The sequence below is a fragment of the Petromyzon marinus genome, chromosome 70, assembly GCF_048934315.1.
Source record: "Petromyzon marinus isolate PM22_M1 ecotype Great Lakes invasive population chromosome 70, UKy_Petmar_22M1.pri1.0, whole genome shotgun sequence".
Classification (NCBI taxonomy): domain Eukaryota; kingdom Metazoa; phylum Chordata; class Hyperoartia; order Petromyzontiformes; family Petromyzontidae; genus Petromyzon; species Petromyzon marinus.
In genome coordinates, this window is record NC_133736.1 from 2,681,051 (window position 1) to 2,698,807 (window position 17,757).

Below are 17,757 nucleotides of genomic sequence, written 5' to 3' on the forward strand. Positions count from 1 at the left end.
CCCTATCAGCACCACCACCCTTAACCCTACCACTACCCCTATCACCACCACCACTACCCCTATCAGCACCACCACCCCTAACCCTACCACTACCCCTATCACCACCACCACTACCCCTATCAGCACCACCACTACCCCTATCAGCACCACCACCCTTAAGCCTACCACTACCCTATCACCACCACCACCACCACTACCCCTATCAGCACCACCACCCCTAACCCTACCACTACCCCTATCAGCACCACCACCACAACCTCCACCACCTCCACCACCACCACCTCCACCACCACCACCACCACCTCCACCACCACGACCCCCTACCACTAACTCCCACAATGCACCGCTCACCTGCGCGTGGCCTTCTTGCGTGACGACGACGACGACGACGACGAGACTCCGGCGGCGTCCCGCGACGACGACGCCGACGACGAGACTCCGGCGGGGGCGGGGGGGGCGGGGGGGGAGCGGGACGACGAGGTGGCGGCGGCGTCGTCGTCGCCACGTCGCGACCGCTGCGAGCGTGCCGGGGACGAGCGGTGCCTCGACGACGACACCGCCGCCACCGCCGCCACCGTCGCCGCGGACGACGACGACGACGACGAGGTGGCGGACGGAGCGGGAGGGGGGTGAGGAGGTGGGGTGGTGGACGAGGAGGGGGGGGAGTCGCGCTGCGGCCGCGGCTGGCGCCGCTGCTGCTGCTGCTGCTGCTGCTGGCGCGAGGGGCAGGGGCTGGGGCTGGGGCTGGGGCTGGGGTAGCGCTCCTCAGAGCCCGAGCGGCTGCTGCTGCTGCGCTTCCTGTGGCGTGTGGGGGGTGGGAGGTGGGTGAGTGGGTGGGTGGGTGGGTGAGTGAGTGGATGAGTGGGTGAGTTGGTGGGTGAGTGAGCGGGTGAGTGGGTGGGTGAGTGAGTGGGTGAGTGAGTGGGTGAGTGAGTGGGTGAGTGAGTGGGTGAGTGGGTGGGTGGGTGAGTGAGTGAGTGAATGGGTGAGTGGGTGGGTGGGTGAGTGGGTGGGTGAGTGAGTGGGTGAGTGAGTGAGTGAGTGAATGGGTGATTGGGTAGGTAAGTGAGTGGGTGAATTGGTGGGTGAGTGGGTGAGTGAGTGGGTGAGTGAGTGAGTGAATGGGTGAGTGGGTGGGTAAGTGAGTGGGTGAATTGGTGGGTGAGTGAGTGGGTGAGTGAGTGAGTGGGTGAGTGAGTGAGTAGGTGAGTGGGTGAGTGAGTGGGTGAGTGAGTGAGTTGGTGGGTGAGTTGGTGGGTGAGTGAGTGAGTGAATGGGTGAGTGGGTGGGTAAGTGAGTGGGTGAATTGGTGGGTGAGTGAGTGAGTGGGTGAGTGAGTGGGTGAGTGAGTGGGTGAGTGAGTGAGTGGGTGAGTGAGTGAGTGGGTGAGTGAGTGGGTGGGTGAGTGAGTGGGTGAGTGAGTGGGTGAGTGAGTGGGTGATTGAGTGAGTGGATGGTTGAGTTGGTGGGTGAGTGAGTGGGTGGGTGCGTGAGTGGTTGAGTGGGTGGGTGGTTGGGTGAGTGGGTGGGTGAGCGAGCGTCGGGAGGTTGGTAGTGAGTGGTGTGGTGAGTGGTGTGGTGAGTGGTATGGTGAGTGGTATGGTGAGTGGTGTGGTGAGTGGTGTGGTGAGTGGTGTAGTGAGTGGTGTGGTGAGTGGTGTGGTGAGTGGTGTGGTGAGTGGTGTAGCGAGTGGTGTGGTGAGTGGTGTGGTGAGTGGTGTAGTGAGTGGTGTGGTGAGTGGTGTGGTGAGTGGTGTGGTGAGTGGTGTGGTGAGTGGTGTGGTGAGTGGTGTGGTGAGTGGTGTAGTGAGTGGTGTAGAGAGTGTTGTAGCGAGTGGTGTAGCTAGTGGTGTAGCGAGTGTTGCGGTGAGTGTTGTAGCGAGTGGTGTGGTGAGTGGTGTGGTGAGTGGTGTGGTGAGTGGTGTAGTGAGTAGTGTAGCGAGTGGCGTGGCGAGTGGTGTGGTGAGTGGTGTAGCGAGTGGTGTGGTGAGTGGTGTGGTGAGTGGTGTGGTGAGTGGTGTAGCGAGTGGTGTGGTGAGTGGTGTGGTGAGTGGTGTGGTGAGTGGTGTAGCGAGTGGTGTGGTGAGTGGTGTGGTGAGTGGTGTGGTGAGTGGTGTAGTGAGTAGTGTAGCGAGTGGTGTGGCGAGTGGTGTAGCGAGTGGTGTAGCGAGTGGTGTAGTGAGTGTTGCGGTGAGTGTTGCGGCGAGCGGTGTAGCGAGTGTTGCGGCGAGTGTTGTGGTGACTGTTGTGGCGAGTGTTGTGGCGAGGGGTGTGGCGAGCGTTGTGGTGACTGTTGTGGCGAGTGTTGTGGCGAGAGTTGTGGCGAGCGTTGTGGCGAGCGGTGTAGTTGAGTGTTGTGGCGAGTGTTGTGGCGGGTGGTGTAGCGAGTGTTCTGGCGAGTGTTGCGGCGAGCGTTGTGGCGAGCGGTGTAGTTGAGTGTTGTGGCGAGTGTTGTGGCGGGTGGTGTAGCGAGTGTTGTGGCGAGTGTTGTGGCGAGCGTTGTAGCGAGCGTTGTGGCGAGCGTTCTGGCGAGTGTTGTAGTGAGTGGTGTAACGAGTGTTGTGGCAAGTATTGTGGCGAGTGTTGCGGCGAGTGTTGTGGCGAGTGTTGTGGCGAGCGTTCTGGCGAGTGTCGCGGCGAGTGTTGTGGCGAGCGTTGTGGTGAGTGTTGTAGTGAGTGGTGTAGCGAGTGTTGTGGCGAGACTTGTAGCGAGTGTTGTGGCGAGTGTTGTGGCGAGTGGTGTAGCGAGTGTTGTGGCGAGTGTTGTAGTAAGTGGTGTAGCGAGTGTTGTGGCGAGTGTTGTGGCGAGTGGTGTAGCGAGTGTTGTGGCGAGTGTTGTAGTAAGTGGTGTAGCGAGTGTTGTGGTGAGTGTTGTAGTGAGTGGTGTAGCGAGTGTTGTGGCGAGTGTTGTAGTAAGTGGTGTAGCGAGTGTTGTGGCGAGTGTTGTAGTAAGTGGTGTAGCGAGTGTTGTGGTGAGTGTTGTAGTAAGTGGTGTAGCGAGTGTTGTGGCGAGTGTTGTAGTGAGTGGTGTAGCGAGTGTTGTGGTGAGTGTGTAGTGAGTGGTGTAGCGAGTGTTGTGGTGAGTGTTGTAGTGAGTGGTGTAGCGAGTGTTGTGGCGAGTGTTGTAGTGAGTGTTGTAGTGAGTGGTGTAGCGAGTGTTCTGGCGAGCGTCGCGACGAGTGTTGTGGCGAGCGTTGTGGCGAGCGTTGTGGCGAGTGTGTGGCGAGACTTGTAGCGAGCGTTCTGGCGAGTGGTGTAGCGAGTGTTGTAGTAAGTGGTGTAGCGAGTGTTGTGGCGAGTGTTGTGGCGAGTGGTGTAGCGAGTGTTGTGGCGAGTGTTGTAGTGAGTGGTGTAGCGAGTGTTGTGGCGAGTGTTGTAGTAAGTGGTGTAGCGAGTGTTGTGGCGAGTGTTGTAGTAAGTGGTGTAGCGAGTGTTGTGGTGAGTGTTGTAGTAAGTGGTGTAGCGAGCGTTCTGGCGAGTGGTGTAGCGAGTGTCGCGACGAGTGGATGGGCCACCGGGAGCCAGCGCCGTGGCCAAGCCCTCCGGCCTCACCGCTCGCGACGTGACGCCGACGACGACGACGACGCCGACGGCGTTGCAGGCGCCGAGGTGGCGCCTGCTGCTGCTGCTGCTGCTGCTGCTGCGCCGCCTGGCTGCTGCTGCTGCTGCTGCGGCGTGGGCGACGAGGAGCCACGACCACCCTCCCGGCGCCCCTTCCGCTTCTCCTCCTTGTCGCGATCCTTCTTGTCACGCTCCTTCTTCTCCTTCTCCTTCTCCTGGGGGGGGGGGGGGTGAGGGGGGGGGGGGGGGTGGGTGAGGGGCGGGTGAGAGGGGGGTGAGGGGGGTGAGGGTGGGGTGAGAGGGAGGTGAGGGTGGGGTGAGAGGGGGGTGAGGGTGGGGTGAGGGGGGTGAGGGTGGGGTGAGAACCGCGCTCACAGTTCGTCCGTTGGGAGCGCCACCGCCGCCACCCCTGCCGCTAATGCTACCCCCCCCTTCCCCTATCGCTGTCGCTACCCCTACCACTACCCCTACCACTACCCCTACCACTACCCCTACCGCTACCCCTACCGCTACCCCTACCACCACCCCTTCCCCTACCACTGTCGCTACCGCTACCCCTACCACTACCCCTTCCCCTACCACTGTCGCTACCCCTACCACTACCCCTACCACCCCCCCTTCCCCTATCGCTGTCGCTACCCCTACCGCTGTCGCTACCCCTACCACTACCGCTACCCCTATCTCCACCCCTACCACTACCCCTACTGCTACCACTACCGCCACCGCTACCCAGACCACTATCGCTACCCCTTCCCCTACCACTGTCGCTACCCCTACCACGACCACTACCCTTACCGCCATCGCTTCCCCTAGCACTTATCTCTACCCCTACGAAAAGAAGTTCAACACACACACACACACAGCACGGTTGGCTACGTACGGTGCGAAAGAAGTTCAACATATGACACCATCCCATGGCCGTACCCTTGCGAGCAGCTTGCTCCGATAGTGCTCCACCTGCTCGCGGATGCTCTGGCCGGCCTTCTTGTGGCGCTTGCCGCACTCCAGCTCATCCTGAAACTTCATCACCTTCAGCTGCGCACACACACACACACACAAAGATAAAGATCCCTCCCGAGTGTAGCCTCAACAGACTGTTGGGCAAGTGCTGTTAGCGAGCACCTATGAAGGCCGGCATGGCGGGGGGTGGGTGGCCAGCACCACCCAGCAACCCAGAAACTCAGCAACCAAACAACTCAACAACCCAGCAACTCAGCAACCCAACAACTCAACAACTCAGCAACCTAACAATTCCAACAACCCAGCAACTCAGCAACCAAACAACCCAGCAACCCAACAACTCAGCAACCCAACAACTCAACAACTCAGCAACCCAACAATTCAACAACCCAGCAACTCAGCAACCAAACAACCCAGCAACCCAACAACTCAGCAACCCAACAACTCGACAACTCAGCAACCCAACAATTCAACAACCCAGCAACTCAGCAACCAAACAACCCAGCAACCAACAACTCAGCAACCCAACAACTCAACAACTCAGCAACCCAACAACTCAACAACTCAGCAACCAAACAACCCAGCAACCCAACAACTCAGCAACCCAACAACTCAACAACTCAGCAACCCAACCAACTCAACAACCCAGCAACTCAGCAACCCAACAACTCAACAACCCAGCAACTCAGCAATCCAACAACTCAACAACTCAGCAACCCAACAACTCAACAACTCAACAACCCAACAACTAAACAACACAACAACAACCCAGCAACTCAGCAACTCAGCACCCCAACAATTCAACAACCCAGCAACCAAACAACCCAGCAACCCAACAACTCAACAACTCAACAACCCAGCAACTCAGCGACCCAACAACCCTACAACTCAACAACCCAGCAACTCAGCACCCTAACAATTCAACAACCCAGCAACCAAACCACCCAGCAACCCATAAACTCAGCAACCCAACAACTCAACAACCCAGCAACTCAGCAGCCCAACAACCCAGCAACCCAACAATTCAACAACCCAGCAACCAAACAACCCAGCAACCCAACAATCTAACAACCCAGCAACTCAGCAGCCCAGCAACCCAACAACTCAACAACTCAGCGACCCAACAACCCAGCAAACTCAACAACCCAGCAACTTAACAAACAACAACAACCACCACCACCAATCATCGACGGGCTCGCACCTCAATCTCCCTCAGCTTGGCCCTCTTCTCCTCCGACACCTCCAGGGACTTGAGCAGGGACTTTTGAGCGGCCTCATCGCTCACCGACGAACCGGAGCCGACTGCGCCGCCCTGCCCCGGCTTGCCCGCGTCACCGCCGGCGCCAGAGGCACCCGCGGGACCTCCGCTGGGACTGCCGGCGGAGGAGGAGGAGGAGGCGACGGCCGTGGCGGTGAAGCCCAGCGGCAACTTGCCCGCAGCGCCAACCGTGCCGCCGCTGGCATCGTCCGAGTCGTCGTCCCTCTTGCCCGACGGAGGGGGGGAGCGGCCTGTCGGGGGGGGGGGGGGGGGGGGGGCAGGGGGGGGAGGGGCAGCAGGGGAGGGGGGGGGGGAGGAGCGGTGGCGCAGCGGTTAGCGCAGTGCTGTGCTAACCAAACCCGGTGGAGGTGGACGTGGTGGTGGTGGTGGACGTGGTGTTGGTGGACGTGGTGGTGGACGTGGTGGTGGTGGACGTGGTGGTGGACGTGGAGGTGGTGTTGGTGGACGTGGAGGTGGTGGTGATGGACGTGGTGGTGGAGTGGTGATGGACGTGGTGGACGTGGTGGTGGTGGACGTGGAGGTGGTGGTGGTGAACGTGGTGATGGACGTGGTGGTGGAGTGGTGATGGACGTGGTGGACGTGGTGGTGGACGTGGTGGACATGGTGGTGGTGGACGTGGTGGTGGTGGACGTGGTGGTGGTGGACGTGGTGGTGGACGTGGTGATGGACGTGGTGGTGGTGATGGAGTGGTGATGGACGTGGTGGACGTGGTGGTGGACGTGGTGGTGGTGGAAGGTGGTGGACGTGGTGGTGGTGGTGGATGTGGTGGTGGTGGTGGACGTGGTGGTCGTGGACGTGGTGATGGACGTGGTGGTGGTGATGGAGTGGTGATGGACGTGGTGGACGTGGTGGACGTGGTGGACATGGAAGGTGGTGGACGTGGAAGGTGGTGGACGTGGTGGTGGTGGAAGGTGGTGGACGTGGTGGTGGTGGACGTGGTGATGGACGTGGTGGTGGTGATGGAGTGGTGATGGACGTGGTGGTGGTGGACGTGGTGGACGTGGAAGGTGGTGGACGTGGTTGTGGTGGACGTGGTTGTGGTGGTGGTGATGGAGTGGTGATGGACGTGGTGGACGTGGTGGACGTGGTGGTGGTGGACGTGGTGGTGGAAGGTGGTGGACGTGGTGGTGGACGTGGTGGTGGACGTGGTGATGGACATGGTGGTGGTGATGGAGTGGTGATGGACGTGGTGGACGTGGTGGTGGTGGACGTGGTTGTGGTGGACGTGGTTGTGGTGGACGTGGTGGTGGTGATGGAGTGGTGATGGACGTGGTGGACGTGGTGGACGTGGTGGTGGACGTGGAAGGTGGTGGACGTGGTGGTGGTGGATGTGGTGGTGGACGTGGTGATGGACGTGGTGGTGGTGATGGAGTGGTGATGGACGTGGTGGACGTGGTGGACGTGGTGGACATGGTGGTGGTGGACGTGGTGGACGTGGAAGGTGGTGGACGTAGAAGGTGGTGGACGTGGAGGATCTTACGGGTGTTGTCCGTGTCCAGGTCGTCCACGCGCTCCCACTTGGACGACGCGATGGGCAGCATCGCCTTCTTGGGGAGAGCATCGTCCACTACAGCAACGACGACAACAATAACAACGACAACAACGACAACGACAATCAGCAGCAGCGCTCACCTGGTGAGCGGAGGGTGAGCGAGTGGGCAATCGAGCGAGTGGGTGCGTTAGCGTGTGGGCGAGTGAGTGGGTGAGTAGGTGGGTGCGCTAATGATTGTGTGGGTGAGTGTGTGGGTGAGTGAGCGGGTGCGTGAGTGGGCGAGCGGGCGAGTGCGTAAATGCGTGGATGGGCGAGTGGGTGTCTGAGTACGCGAGTGAGTGAGTGAGTGGGTGAGTGAGTGGGTGCGTTAATGAGTGTGTGGGCGAGTGAGTGGGTGCGTTAATGAGTGTGTGGGCGAGTGAGCGGGTGCGTTAATGAGTGTGTGGGCGAGTGAGTGGGTGAGTGAGTAGGTGGGTGCGTTAATGATTGTGTGGGTGAGTGTGTGGGTGAGTGAGCGGGTGAGTGAGTGAGTGAATGAGTGGGTGAGCATGTGGGTGAGTGGGCATGTGGATGAGTGGGCGCGCGAGTGAGTGTTGTTGCAGTGAGTGTTGTAGCAGTGAGCTAGTTAGTATAGTAGTATTAGTGAGTGAGTGCCGTACGGGGCAGCCTATCAATGTCCTAGTGACTGTAGTAGTGAACTAGTTAGTGTAGTAGTGCGCTAGTTAGTATAGTAGTTAGTGTAGTAGTGAGTGTAGGAGTGTAGTAGTGAGTGTAGTAGTGAGTGAGCGAGCATCGTACGGGGCAGCACGTCCATGTTGTAGCGAGTGTGGAAGTGAGCTAGTTAGTGTAGTAGTAGCTAGTTAGTGAAGTAGTGAGCTAATTAGTGTAATAGTTAGTGTAGTAGTAGCTAGTGTAGGAGTTAGTGTAGTAGTAGCTAGTGTAGTAGTGAGCTAGTTAGTGTAGTAGTAGCTAGTGTAGTAGTTAGTGTAGTAGTAGCTAGTGTAGTAGTGTGCTAGTTAGTGTAGTAGTCAGTGTAGTAGTAGCTAGTGTAGTTAGTGTAGAAGTAGCTAGTGTAGTAGTTAGTGTAGAAGTAGCTAGTGTAGTAGTTAGTGTAGTAGTAGCTAGTTAGTGAAGTAGTGAGCTAATTAGTGTAATAGTTAGTGTAGTAGTAGCTAGTGTAGTAGCTAGTGTAGTAGTTAGTGTAGTAGTGAGCTAGTTAGTGTAGTAGTAGCTAGTTAGTGAAGTAGTGAGCTAATTAGTGTAATAGTTAGTGTAGTAGTAGCTAGTGTAGGAGTTAGTGTAGTAGTAGCTATTGTAGTAGTGAGCTAGTTAGTGTAGTAGTACCTAGTGTAAGTAGTTAGTGTAGTAGTAGCTAGTGTAGTAGTGAGTTAGTTAGTGTAGTAGTAGCTAGTGTAGTAGTTAGTGCAGTAGTAGCTAGTTAGTGAAGTAGTGAGCTAATTAGTGTAATATTTAGTGTAGTAGTAGCTAGTGCAGTAGTGAGCTAGTTAGTGAAGTAGTGAGCTAATTAGTGTAAAAGTTAGTGTAGTAGTAGCTAGTGTAGGAGTTAGTGTAGTAGTAGCTAGTGTAGTAGTTAGTGTAGTAGTAGCTAGTGCAGTAGTGAGCTAGTTAGTGAAGTAGTGAGCTAATTAGTGTAAAAGTTAGTGTAGTAGTAGCTAGTGTAGGAGTTAGTGTAGTAGTAGCTAGTGTATTAGTTAGTGTAGAAGTAGCTAGTGCAGTAGTTAGTGTAGTAGTAGCTAGTGTAGTAGTAGCTAGTTAGTGAAGTAGTGAGCTAATTAGTGTAATAGTTAGTGTAGTAGTAGCTAGTGTAGGAGTTAGTGTAGTAGTAGCTAGTGTAGCAGTTAGTGTAGTAGTAGCTAGTGTAGTAGTGAGCTAGTTAGTGTAGTAGTAGCTAGTGTAGTAGTTAGTGTAGAAGTAGTTAGTGTAGAAGTAGCTAGTGCAGTAGTAGCTAGTGTAGTAGTTAGTGTAGTAGTAGCTGGTGTAGTAGTAGCTAGTGTAGTAGTTAGTGTAGTAGTAGCTAGTGCAGTAGTAGCTAGTGTAGTAGTAGGTAGTTAGTGAAGTAGTGAGCTAATTAGTGTAAAATTTAGTGTAGTAGTAGCTAGTGTAGGAGTTAGTGTAGTAGTAGCTAGTGTAGTAGTTAGTATAGTAGTAGCTAGTGTAGTAGTGAGCTAGTTAATGTAGTATTAGCTAGTGTAGTAGTTAGTGTAGAAGTAGCTAGTGTAGTAGTTAATGTAGTAGTAGCTAGTGTAGTAGTAGCTAGTTAGTGAAGTAGTGAGCTAATTAGTGTAATAGTGTAGTAGTAGCTAGTGTAGGAGTTAGTGTAGTAGTAGCTAGTGCAGTAGTAGCTAGTGTAGTAGTGAGCTAGTTAGTGTAGTAGTAGCTAGTGCAGTAGTGAGCTAGTTAGTGAAGTAGTGAGCTAATAAGTGTAAAAGTTAGTGTAGTAGTAGTGTAGGAGTTAGTGTAGTAGTAGCTAGTGTAGTAGTGTAGTAGTAGCTAGTGTAGTAGTGAGCTAGTTAGTGTAGTAGTAGCTAGTGTAGTAGTTAGTGTATAAGTAGCTAGTGTAGTATTAGCTAGTGCAGTAATGAGCTAGTTCGTGTAGTTAGTGTAGTAGTGAGTGGGTAGTGAGCTATTTAGTGTAGTAGTTAGTGTAGTAGTGAGCTATTTCGTGAGTGTAGTAGTGAGTGGGTAGTGAGCTATTTAGTGTAGTAGTGTGGTAGTGAGTGTGGTAGTTAGTGTGGTAGTGAGTGTGGTAGTGAGCGTGGTAGTGAGTGTGGTAGTTAGTGTGGTAGTGAGTGTGGTTGTGAGCGTGGTAGCTAGTGTGGTAGTGAGTGTGGTATTTAGTGTGGTAGTGAGCGTGGTAGTGAGTGTGGTAGTTAGTGTTGTAGTTAGTGTGGTAGTGAGTGTGGTACTGAGCGTGGTAGTGAGCGTGGTAGTGAGCGTGGTAGTGAGTGTGGTAGTGAGTGTGATAGTGAGCGTGGCAGTGAGCGTGGTAGTGAGTGTGGTAGTGAGTGTGGTAGTGAGCGTGGTAGTTAGTGTGGTAGTTAGTGTGGTAGTGAGTGTGGTAGTGAGCGTGGTAGTGAGCGTGGTAGTGAGCGTGGTAGTGAGCTAGCTAGTGTGGTAGTGAGTGTGGTAGTGAGCGTGGTAGTGAGCGTGTTAGTTAGTGTGGTAGTGAGTGTGGTAGTGAGCGTGGTAGTGAGCGTGGTAGAGAGCTAGCTAGTGTGGTAGTGAGTGTGGTAGTGAGCGTGTTAGTTAGTGTGGTAGTTAGTGTGGTAGTTAGTGTGGTAGTGAGCGTGGTAGTGAGTGTGGTAGTTAGTGTGGTAGTTAGTGTGGTAGTGAGCGTGTTAGTTAGTGTGTTAGTTAGTGTGGTAGTTAGCGTGGTAGTTAGCGTGGTAGTGAGCGTGTTAGTTAGTGTGTTAGTTAGCGTGGTAGTTAGTGTGGTAGTGAGCTAGCTAGTGTGGTAGTGAGTGTGGTAGTGAGCGTGTTAGTTAGTGTGTTAGTTAGTGTGTTAGTTAGTGTGGTAGTTAGCGTGGTAGTGAGTGTGGTAGTGAGCGTGGTAGTTAGCGTGTTAGTTAGTGTGTTAGTTAGTGTGGTAGTTAGTGTGGTAGTGAGTGTGGTAGTTAGTGTAGTAGTTAGCGTGGTAGTTAGTGTGGTAGTGAGTGTGGTAGTTAGCGTGGTAGTTAGCGTGGTAGTTAGCGTGGTAGTTAGTGTGGTAGTGAGTGTAGTAGTTAGCGTGGTAGTTAGTGTGGTAGTGAGTGTGGTAGTTAGTGTGGTAGTTAGCGTGGTAGTTAGTGTGGTAGTGAGTGTAGTAGTTAGTGTGGTAGTGAGCGTGGTAGTGAGCTAGCTAGTGTGGTAGTGAGTGTGGTAGTTAGTGTGGTAGTTAGCGTGGTAGTTAGCGTGGTAGTTAGTGTGGTAGTTAGTGTGGTAGTTAGCGTGGTAGTTAGTGTGGTAGTTAGTGTGGTAGTTAGTGTGGTAGTTAGCGTGGTAGTTAGCGTGGTAGTTAGTGTGTTAGTTAGCGTGGTAGTTAGCGTGGTAGTTAGTGTGTTAGTTAGTGTGTTAGTTAGTGTGGTAGTGAGCGTGTTAGTTAGCGTGGTAGTGAGTGTGGTAGTGAGTGTGGTAGTTAGTGTGTTAGTTAGCGTGGTAGTTAGCGTGGTAGTGAGAGTAGTAGTTAGTGTGTTAGTTAGTGTGTTAGTTAGCGTGGTAGTTAGCGTGTTAGTTAGTGTGGTAGTGAGCGTGGTAGTTAGCGTGGTAGCGAGCGTGGTAGTTAGCGTGGTAGTTAGTGTGGTAGTTAGCGTGGTAGTTAGCGTGGTAGTTAGCGTGGTAGTGAGCGTGGTAGCGAGCGTGTTAGTTAGCGTGGTAGTGAGCGTGGTAGTTAGTGTGGTAGTTAGTGTGTTAGTTAGTGTGTTAGTTAGTGTAGTAGTTAGCGTGGTAGTTAGTGTGGTAGTTAGCGTGGTAGTGAGAGTAGTAGTTAGTGTGGTAGTTAGTGTGGTAGTTAGTGTAGTAGTGAGCGTGTTAGTTAGTGTAGTAGTTAGTGTGTTAGTTAGTGTGGTAGTTAGCGTGGTAGTGAGCGTGGTAGTGAGTGTAGTAGTTAGTGTTGTAGTTAGTGTAGTAGTTAGTGTGTTAGTTAGTGTGTTAGTTAGTGTGTTAGTGAGCGTGTTAGTTAGTGTGTTAGTTAGTGTAGTAGTGAGCATGTTAGTTAGTGTAGTAGTTAGTGTGTTAGTTAGTGTGGTAGTTAGCGTGGTAGTGAGCGTGGTAGTGAGTGTAGTAGTTAGTGTTGTAGTTAGTGTAGTAGTTAGTGTGTTAGTTAGCGTGGTAGCGAGCGTGGTAGCGAGTGTGTTAGTTAGTGTGTTAGTTAGTGTAGTAGTTAGTGTGTTAGTTAGTGTGTTAGTGAGCGTGGTAGTTAGCGTGGTAGTTAGCGTGTTAGTTAGCGTGGTAGTTAGCGTGGTAGTTAGCGTGGTAGTTAGTGTGTTAGTTAGTGTGTTAGTTAGTGTAGTAGTTAGTGTGTTAGTTAGTGTGTTAGTTAGTGTGTTAGTGTGTTAGTTAGTGTGTTAGTTAGCGTGGTAGTGAGCGTGGTAGTTAGCGTGTTAGTTAGTGTGTTAGTTAGTGTGTTAGTTAGTGTGTTAGTTAGTGTGTTAGTTAGCGTGTTAGTTAGCGTGGTAGTTAGCGTGGTAGTTAGCGTGGTAGTTAGTGTGTTAGTTAGTGTGTTAGTTAGTGTAGTAGTTAGTGTGTTAGTGAGTGTGGTAGTGAGCGTGGTAGCGAGCGTGTTAGTTAGTGTGTTAGTTAGTGTGTTAGTTAGTGTGGTAGTTAGTGTGTTAGTTAGCGTGGTAGTGAGCGTGGTAGCGAGCGAGCGCCGTACAGGGCAGCCCATCGATGTCATCCCCGGCCTGCATGGGCAGCCCGTCGAGGTCGTCCAGGGGGGCCCCGTCCAGCGGCCCGGCGCCCCCCGCCCGGGGGGGCGGCCCCTCCCCTCCTCCTCCACCCCCCTCCCCCTCCTCCCCCTCCTCCTCCTCCTCCAGGGGCGCCCCGTCCACGTCGTCGTCGTCCAGGGGCGCCCCGTCCACCTCCTCCGCCCCCGCCCCCGCCCCCGCCGCCATCGTCGTCATCGTCGTCATCGTCACCCCCAGGCTCATCAGCAGTGAGGCGGCCACCGTGGCGGCGGCGGCGGCGGCGCCGCCACCGGCGCCGCCCAGCAGGGGCAGCGCGCCCAGGGGGATGGCCCCGGCGGCGGCGGCGGCGGGGGGCGGGTCGCCATCGTCCTCCATGGCCTGGGGGGGGGGGGAGGGGGAGTGGGGGGGGAGAGGTGGGCGGGGGGAGTGGGCGAGGGGAAGGGGGGGGAGGGAGAGGTGGACAGGGGGAGTGGGCGAGGGGAAGGGGGGTAGAGGAGAGGGGAGTGGAGTGGGGGGGGGAGGGGGGGGAGAGAAAGGAGTGGAAAGGGGGGGGAGGGGGAGAGGAGTGGAGGGAGGGGAGGAGTGGGGAGAGTAGTGGGGAGTTGGGGGATAGGGGGAGGGGAGGAGTGGGGAGAGTAGTGGGGAGTTGGGGGATAGGGGGAGGGGAGGAGTGGGGAGAGTAGTGGGGAGTTGGGGGATAGGGGGAGGGGAGGAGTGGGGAGAGTAGTGGGGAGTTGGGGGATAGGGGGAGGGGAGGAGTGGGGAGAGTAGTGGGGAGTTGGGGGATAGGGGGAGGGGAGGAGTGGGGAGAGTAGTGGGGAGTTGGGGGATAGGGGGAGGGGAGGAGTGGGGAGAGTAGTGGGGAGTTGGGGGATAGGGGGAGGGGAGGAGTGGGGAGAGTAGTGGGGAGTTGGGGGATAGGGGGAGGGGAGGAGTGGGGAGAGCAGTGGGGAGTTGGGGGATAGGGGGAGGGGAGGAGTGGGGAGAGTAGTGGGGAGTTGGGGGATAGGGGGAGGGGAGGAGTGGGGAGGGGAGTTGGGAGGAGGTGAGGAGGGGGGGGGGTGGTGTCTGTGAGTCTGCACGGCTCAATAAGAGGTTTGCGTCCGACCCCACGGGGGGACTTATTTTGGTCATGAATGAATGAATGAATGCAGGAATGAACTGACGAACGACTGACCTAATAAGGGCGTGCGCGTGGAACGTGCGTGTGTGCGTGGAACGTGCGTGTGTGCGTGGAACGTGCGTGTGTGCGTGGAACGTGCGTGTGTGCGTGGAACGTGCGTGTGTGCAATGCGTGTGTGCGTGCGTGTGTGCGTGGAACGTGCGTGTGTGTGTGGAACGTGCGTGTGTGCGTGGAACGTGCGTGTGTGCGTGGAACGTGCGTGTGTGCAATGCGTGTGTGCGTGCGTGTGTGCGTGGAACGTGCGTGTGTGTGTGGAACGTGCGTGTGTGCGTGTGTGCGTGGAACGTGCGTGTGTGCGTGGAACGTGGGTGTGTGTGTGGAACGTGCGTGTGTGCGTGTGTGCGTGGAACGTGCGTGGAACGTGCGTGTGTGCGTGGAACGTGCGTGGAACGTGCGTGTGTGCGTGGAACGTGCGTGTGTGCGTGGAACGTGCGTGTGTGCGTGGAACGTGCGTGTGTGCGTGGAACGTGCGTGTGTGCGTGGAACGTGCGTGTGTGCGTGGAACGTGCGTGTGTGCGTGGAACGTGCGTGTGTGCGTGGAACGTGCGTGTGTGCGTGGAACGTGCGTGTGTGCGTGGAACGTGCGTGTGTGTGTGCAATGTGCGCGTGCGTGCGTGTGTGCGTGGAACGTGCGTGTGTGTGTGGAACGTGCGTGTGTGCGTGTGTGCGTGGAACGTGCGTGTGTGCGTGGAACGTGGGTGTGTGTGTGGAACGTGCGTGTGTGCGTGTGTGCGTGGAACGTGCGTGGAACGTGCGTGTGTGCGTGGAACGTGCGTGGAACGTGCGTGGAACGTGCGTGTGTGCGTGGAACGTGGGTGTGTGTGTGGTACGTGCGTGTGTGCGTGTGTGCGTGGAACGTGCGTGGAACGTGCGTGGAACGTGCGTGGAACGTGCGTGTGTGCGTGGAACGTGCGTGTGTGCGTGGAACGTGCGTGTGTGCGTGGAACGTGCGTGTGTGCGTGGAACGTGCGTGGAACGTGCGTGTGTGCGTGGAACGTGCGTGGAACGTGCGTGTGTGCGTGGAACGTGCGTGTGTGCGTGGAACGTGCGTGGAACGTGCGTGGAACGTGCGTGGAACGTGCGTGTGTGCGTGGAACGTGCGTGTGTGCGTGGAACGTGCGTGCGAGCGTAGTACCACGGAGACTTCCTTGCCGTCGTCGTTGATCCGCACGAGTCCCAGGAAGACGTTCTGGAGCTTGATGAGGAACGAGTCCGGGTACACGGCCCAGTCCTCCCACGCGCGGAAACACGACATCACCTTTTGCTGCACGCACGGCACGCAAACACACCACGACACGCACACCACACACAAAGAGGCAGCAGCAGGAGCAGTAGTAGTAGCGCAGTAACAGAAGTAGCAGCAGGAGTAGTAGTAGAAGCAGCAGTAGTATCAGCAGCAGTAGTATCAGCAGCAGTAGTAGCAGCAGAAGTAGTAGCAGCAGAAGTAGCAGTAGTGGTATTAGTAGCGGCAGTAGTAGAAGTATCAGCAGCAGTAGTAGTAGTATCAGCAGCAGTAGTAGCAGCAGTAGTAGTAGTATCAGCAGCAGTAGTAGTAGTATCAGCAGCAGTAGTATCAGCAGCAGTAGTAGTATCAGCACCAGTAGTAGTATCATCAGCAGTAGTAGTAGCAGCAGTAGTATCAGCAGTAGTAGTAGTATCAGCAGCAGTAGTAGTAGTATCAGCAGAAGTAGTAGTAGTATCAGCAGCAGTAGTAGTAGTATCAGCAGCAGTAGTAGTATCAGCAGCAGTAGTAGTAGTATCAGCAGCAGTAGTAGCAGCAGTAGTAGTAGTATCAGCAGCAGTAGTAGTAGTATCAGCAGCAGTAGTAGTAGTATCAGCAGTATCAGCAGTAGCAGCAGTGAACGTGGGAAGCGTTGAGGGAGGCAGGGACAATAGGGTGGGAGAGAGATGTCGTAGAGTTTTAGTTTTCCCCCTCGTTCCGTGTTCATCGCCACTGGGGGAGACAAAGGCGGCCGGGCACGGTGCTGGCCACCCACAACCCACCCCCACCCCCCCTCCCCGTGTACCACCGTGCCGGCCTTCACAGGCGCTGCGACTCACAGCGCTTGCACCTGACAAGTCTGTTGAGGCTACGTAGCCACACACAGACACACACAGACGCACACACGCGCACACACGCGAACACACACACACACACACACCGCCACACCCCAGGCAGGACGACAGGTCAGCGAGAGACTCCGCACCTTGAATTGCTCGGCCTGCAGGCGCCCTTGGATGGACTTGTAGACCTCGTGGATGTCGGCGAAGATCTGCGGCAGCTTGGCCTCGAAGCTGGCGGAGGGGACAAGTGCCGAGAGCGTGCGATGGTGAACGGCGGTGGCGATGGTGGTGGTGTGACGGTGGCGGTGATGGTTGTGGTGGTGGCGGTGGTGGTGGTGGTGGCGGCGACGGCAGTGGTGGTGGCGGTGATGGTTGTGGTGATGGCGGTGGTGAAGGCGGTGGTGATGGCGGTGATGGTGGTCGTGGTCATCGCGGTGATGACGGTGGTGGCAGTGGCGATGGAGCCAGTGGTGGCGGTGGCGACGTGAGCTAAGCTGACATACGCAACGTACGTACGTATGTACGTGAACTTACCCAATTTTTATTTTACCAGGTAAGGCCTCCACTGAGCTAAAGACCCGTCGAGAACCATACTCAGAGACCCATAGACCCACAGAGACCCATACGCAAAGAGACCCACAGACCCGGAAACTCGTATAGGACCAGAGACCCACAGGGTCCCAACAAACTTTCAACGGTTTCGACTTTATACTTCATACTCTTCGGTTTTATTCGGTAAAGTCACGTGACTATACCGAATAAAACCAGAGAGTATGAATCCTTGCAGTCACGAAAGCTTCAAATCCAGGTTTCGACTTTACCAGGTAAGGCATCAACCGAAGCTGCTGTGTTAGTCGTTCACTTTCCAGAAGCGATTCTGGCCGTCACAAATGACAGCTGCTCAACAAATTGGCAGCTCATCATCGTCATCATCATCACAAGGCCGTAGCCATGGAGTCAACAGTGGGAGGGACCAAATCTTCCAGGGGGTCTGGGGTTCCTCCCCCCCCCACCCCTCCCCAGAAAAAAAAATGTAAATTTAAAAACGAATGTCCTGCCTATAACATAAAAAAAAAATTTCACTAACACATAGGATGGACTTTTGATTAATTTTTTTTACAATAACGTCTAATAGTGTTATTGTATTACATCGCTCTGTTTTTTTTTTATTTTTCTTGTTTCATTGTATGCAATGGCAGATGATGAGGGATTCATAGAGTAGAACCATAACCACAATCATATAAACAGAAATCTATTTTATAGCAATATATTGGGGGGGGACATTTTGAGCATATTTGAATATTGGGGGGGGGGGTTGTGTCCACCCCCCCAATATATATTTTATAATTACGGCCTTGCCTCATCGTCATCATCACGTGGAAAGTTATAGCAGCGGCCAACTAATCTGCATCACGTGACGTCTATTCTAAATGCGGAGGGGGTAAAAAACAGACTGGAGGACCCCCGGAGAAAAGTCCACGTGATCACGGCGAGAGGTAAGGAGAGAGAGAGACGCAGCTTTCAAATATACAGCAGGATCGTGATCGATCCTAAGACCTCCTGTGTACCAGAAGAGGTCATTAACATATCCTAGCCACCGTGTGTGCTGAACTTCTTTCACACCGTACGTAGCCAACCGTGCTGTGTGTATGTGTTGAACTTCTATCACACCGTACGTAGCCAGCCGTGCTGTGTGTTGAACTTCTATCACATCGTACGTAGCCAACCGTGGTGTGTGTTGAACTTCTTTTGCACCGTACGTAGCCAACCGTGGTGTGTGTTGAACTTCTTTCACACCGTACGTAGCCAACCATGC

At 54.7% G+C, this 17,757-nt stretch overlaps 1 protein-coding gene across 2 annotated transcripts in view; it reads right to left on the minus strand.

Moving 5' to 3' along the window:
• Positions 1-17,757, minus strand: part of U2SURP (U2 snRNP associated SURP domain containing) — an 80,702-nt gene that overhangs the window by 17,491 nt on the left and 45,454 nt on the right. Inside the window, exons 16-23 of one of the 2 annotated variants that reach the window (XM_076055187.1) lie at positions 16,085-16,172; positions 15,013-15,141; positions 12,664-13,072; positions 7,281-7,367; positions 5,723-6,030; positions 4,486-4,596; positions 3,553-3,770; positions 352-798 (exon numbers count right to left, since the gene is read on the minus strand). In XM_076055187.1, coding sequence (XP_075911302.1) covers positions 352-798; positions 3,553-3,770; positions 4,486-4,596; positions 5,723-6,030; positions 7,281-7,367; positions 12,664-13,072; positions 15,013-15,141; positions 16,085-16,172 — 1,797 coding nt within the window. Of the gene's footprint in view, positions 1-351; positions 799-3,552; positions 3,777-4,485; positions 4,597-5,722; positions 6,031-7,280; positions 7,368-12,663; positions 13,073-15,012; positions 15,142-16,084; positions 16,173-17,757 lie in introns of both variants that reach the window. The other variant, XM_076055186.1, reaches the window with a different exon arrangement.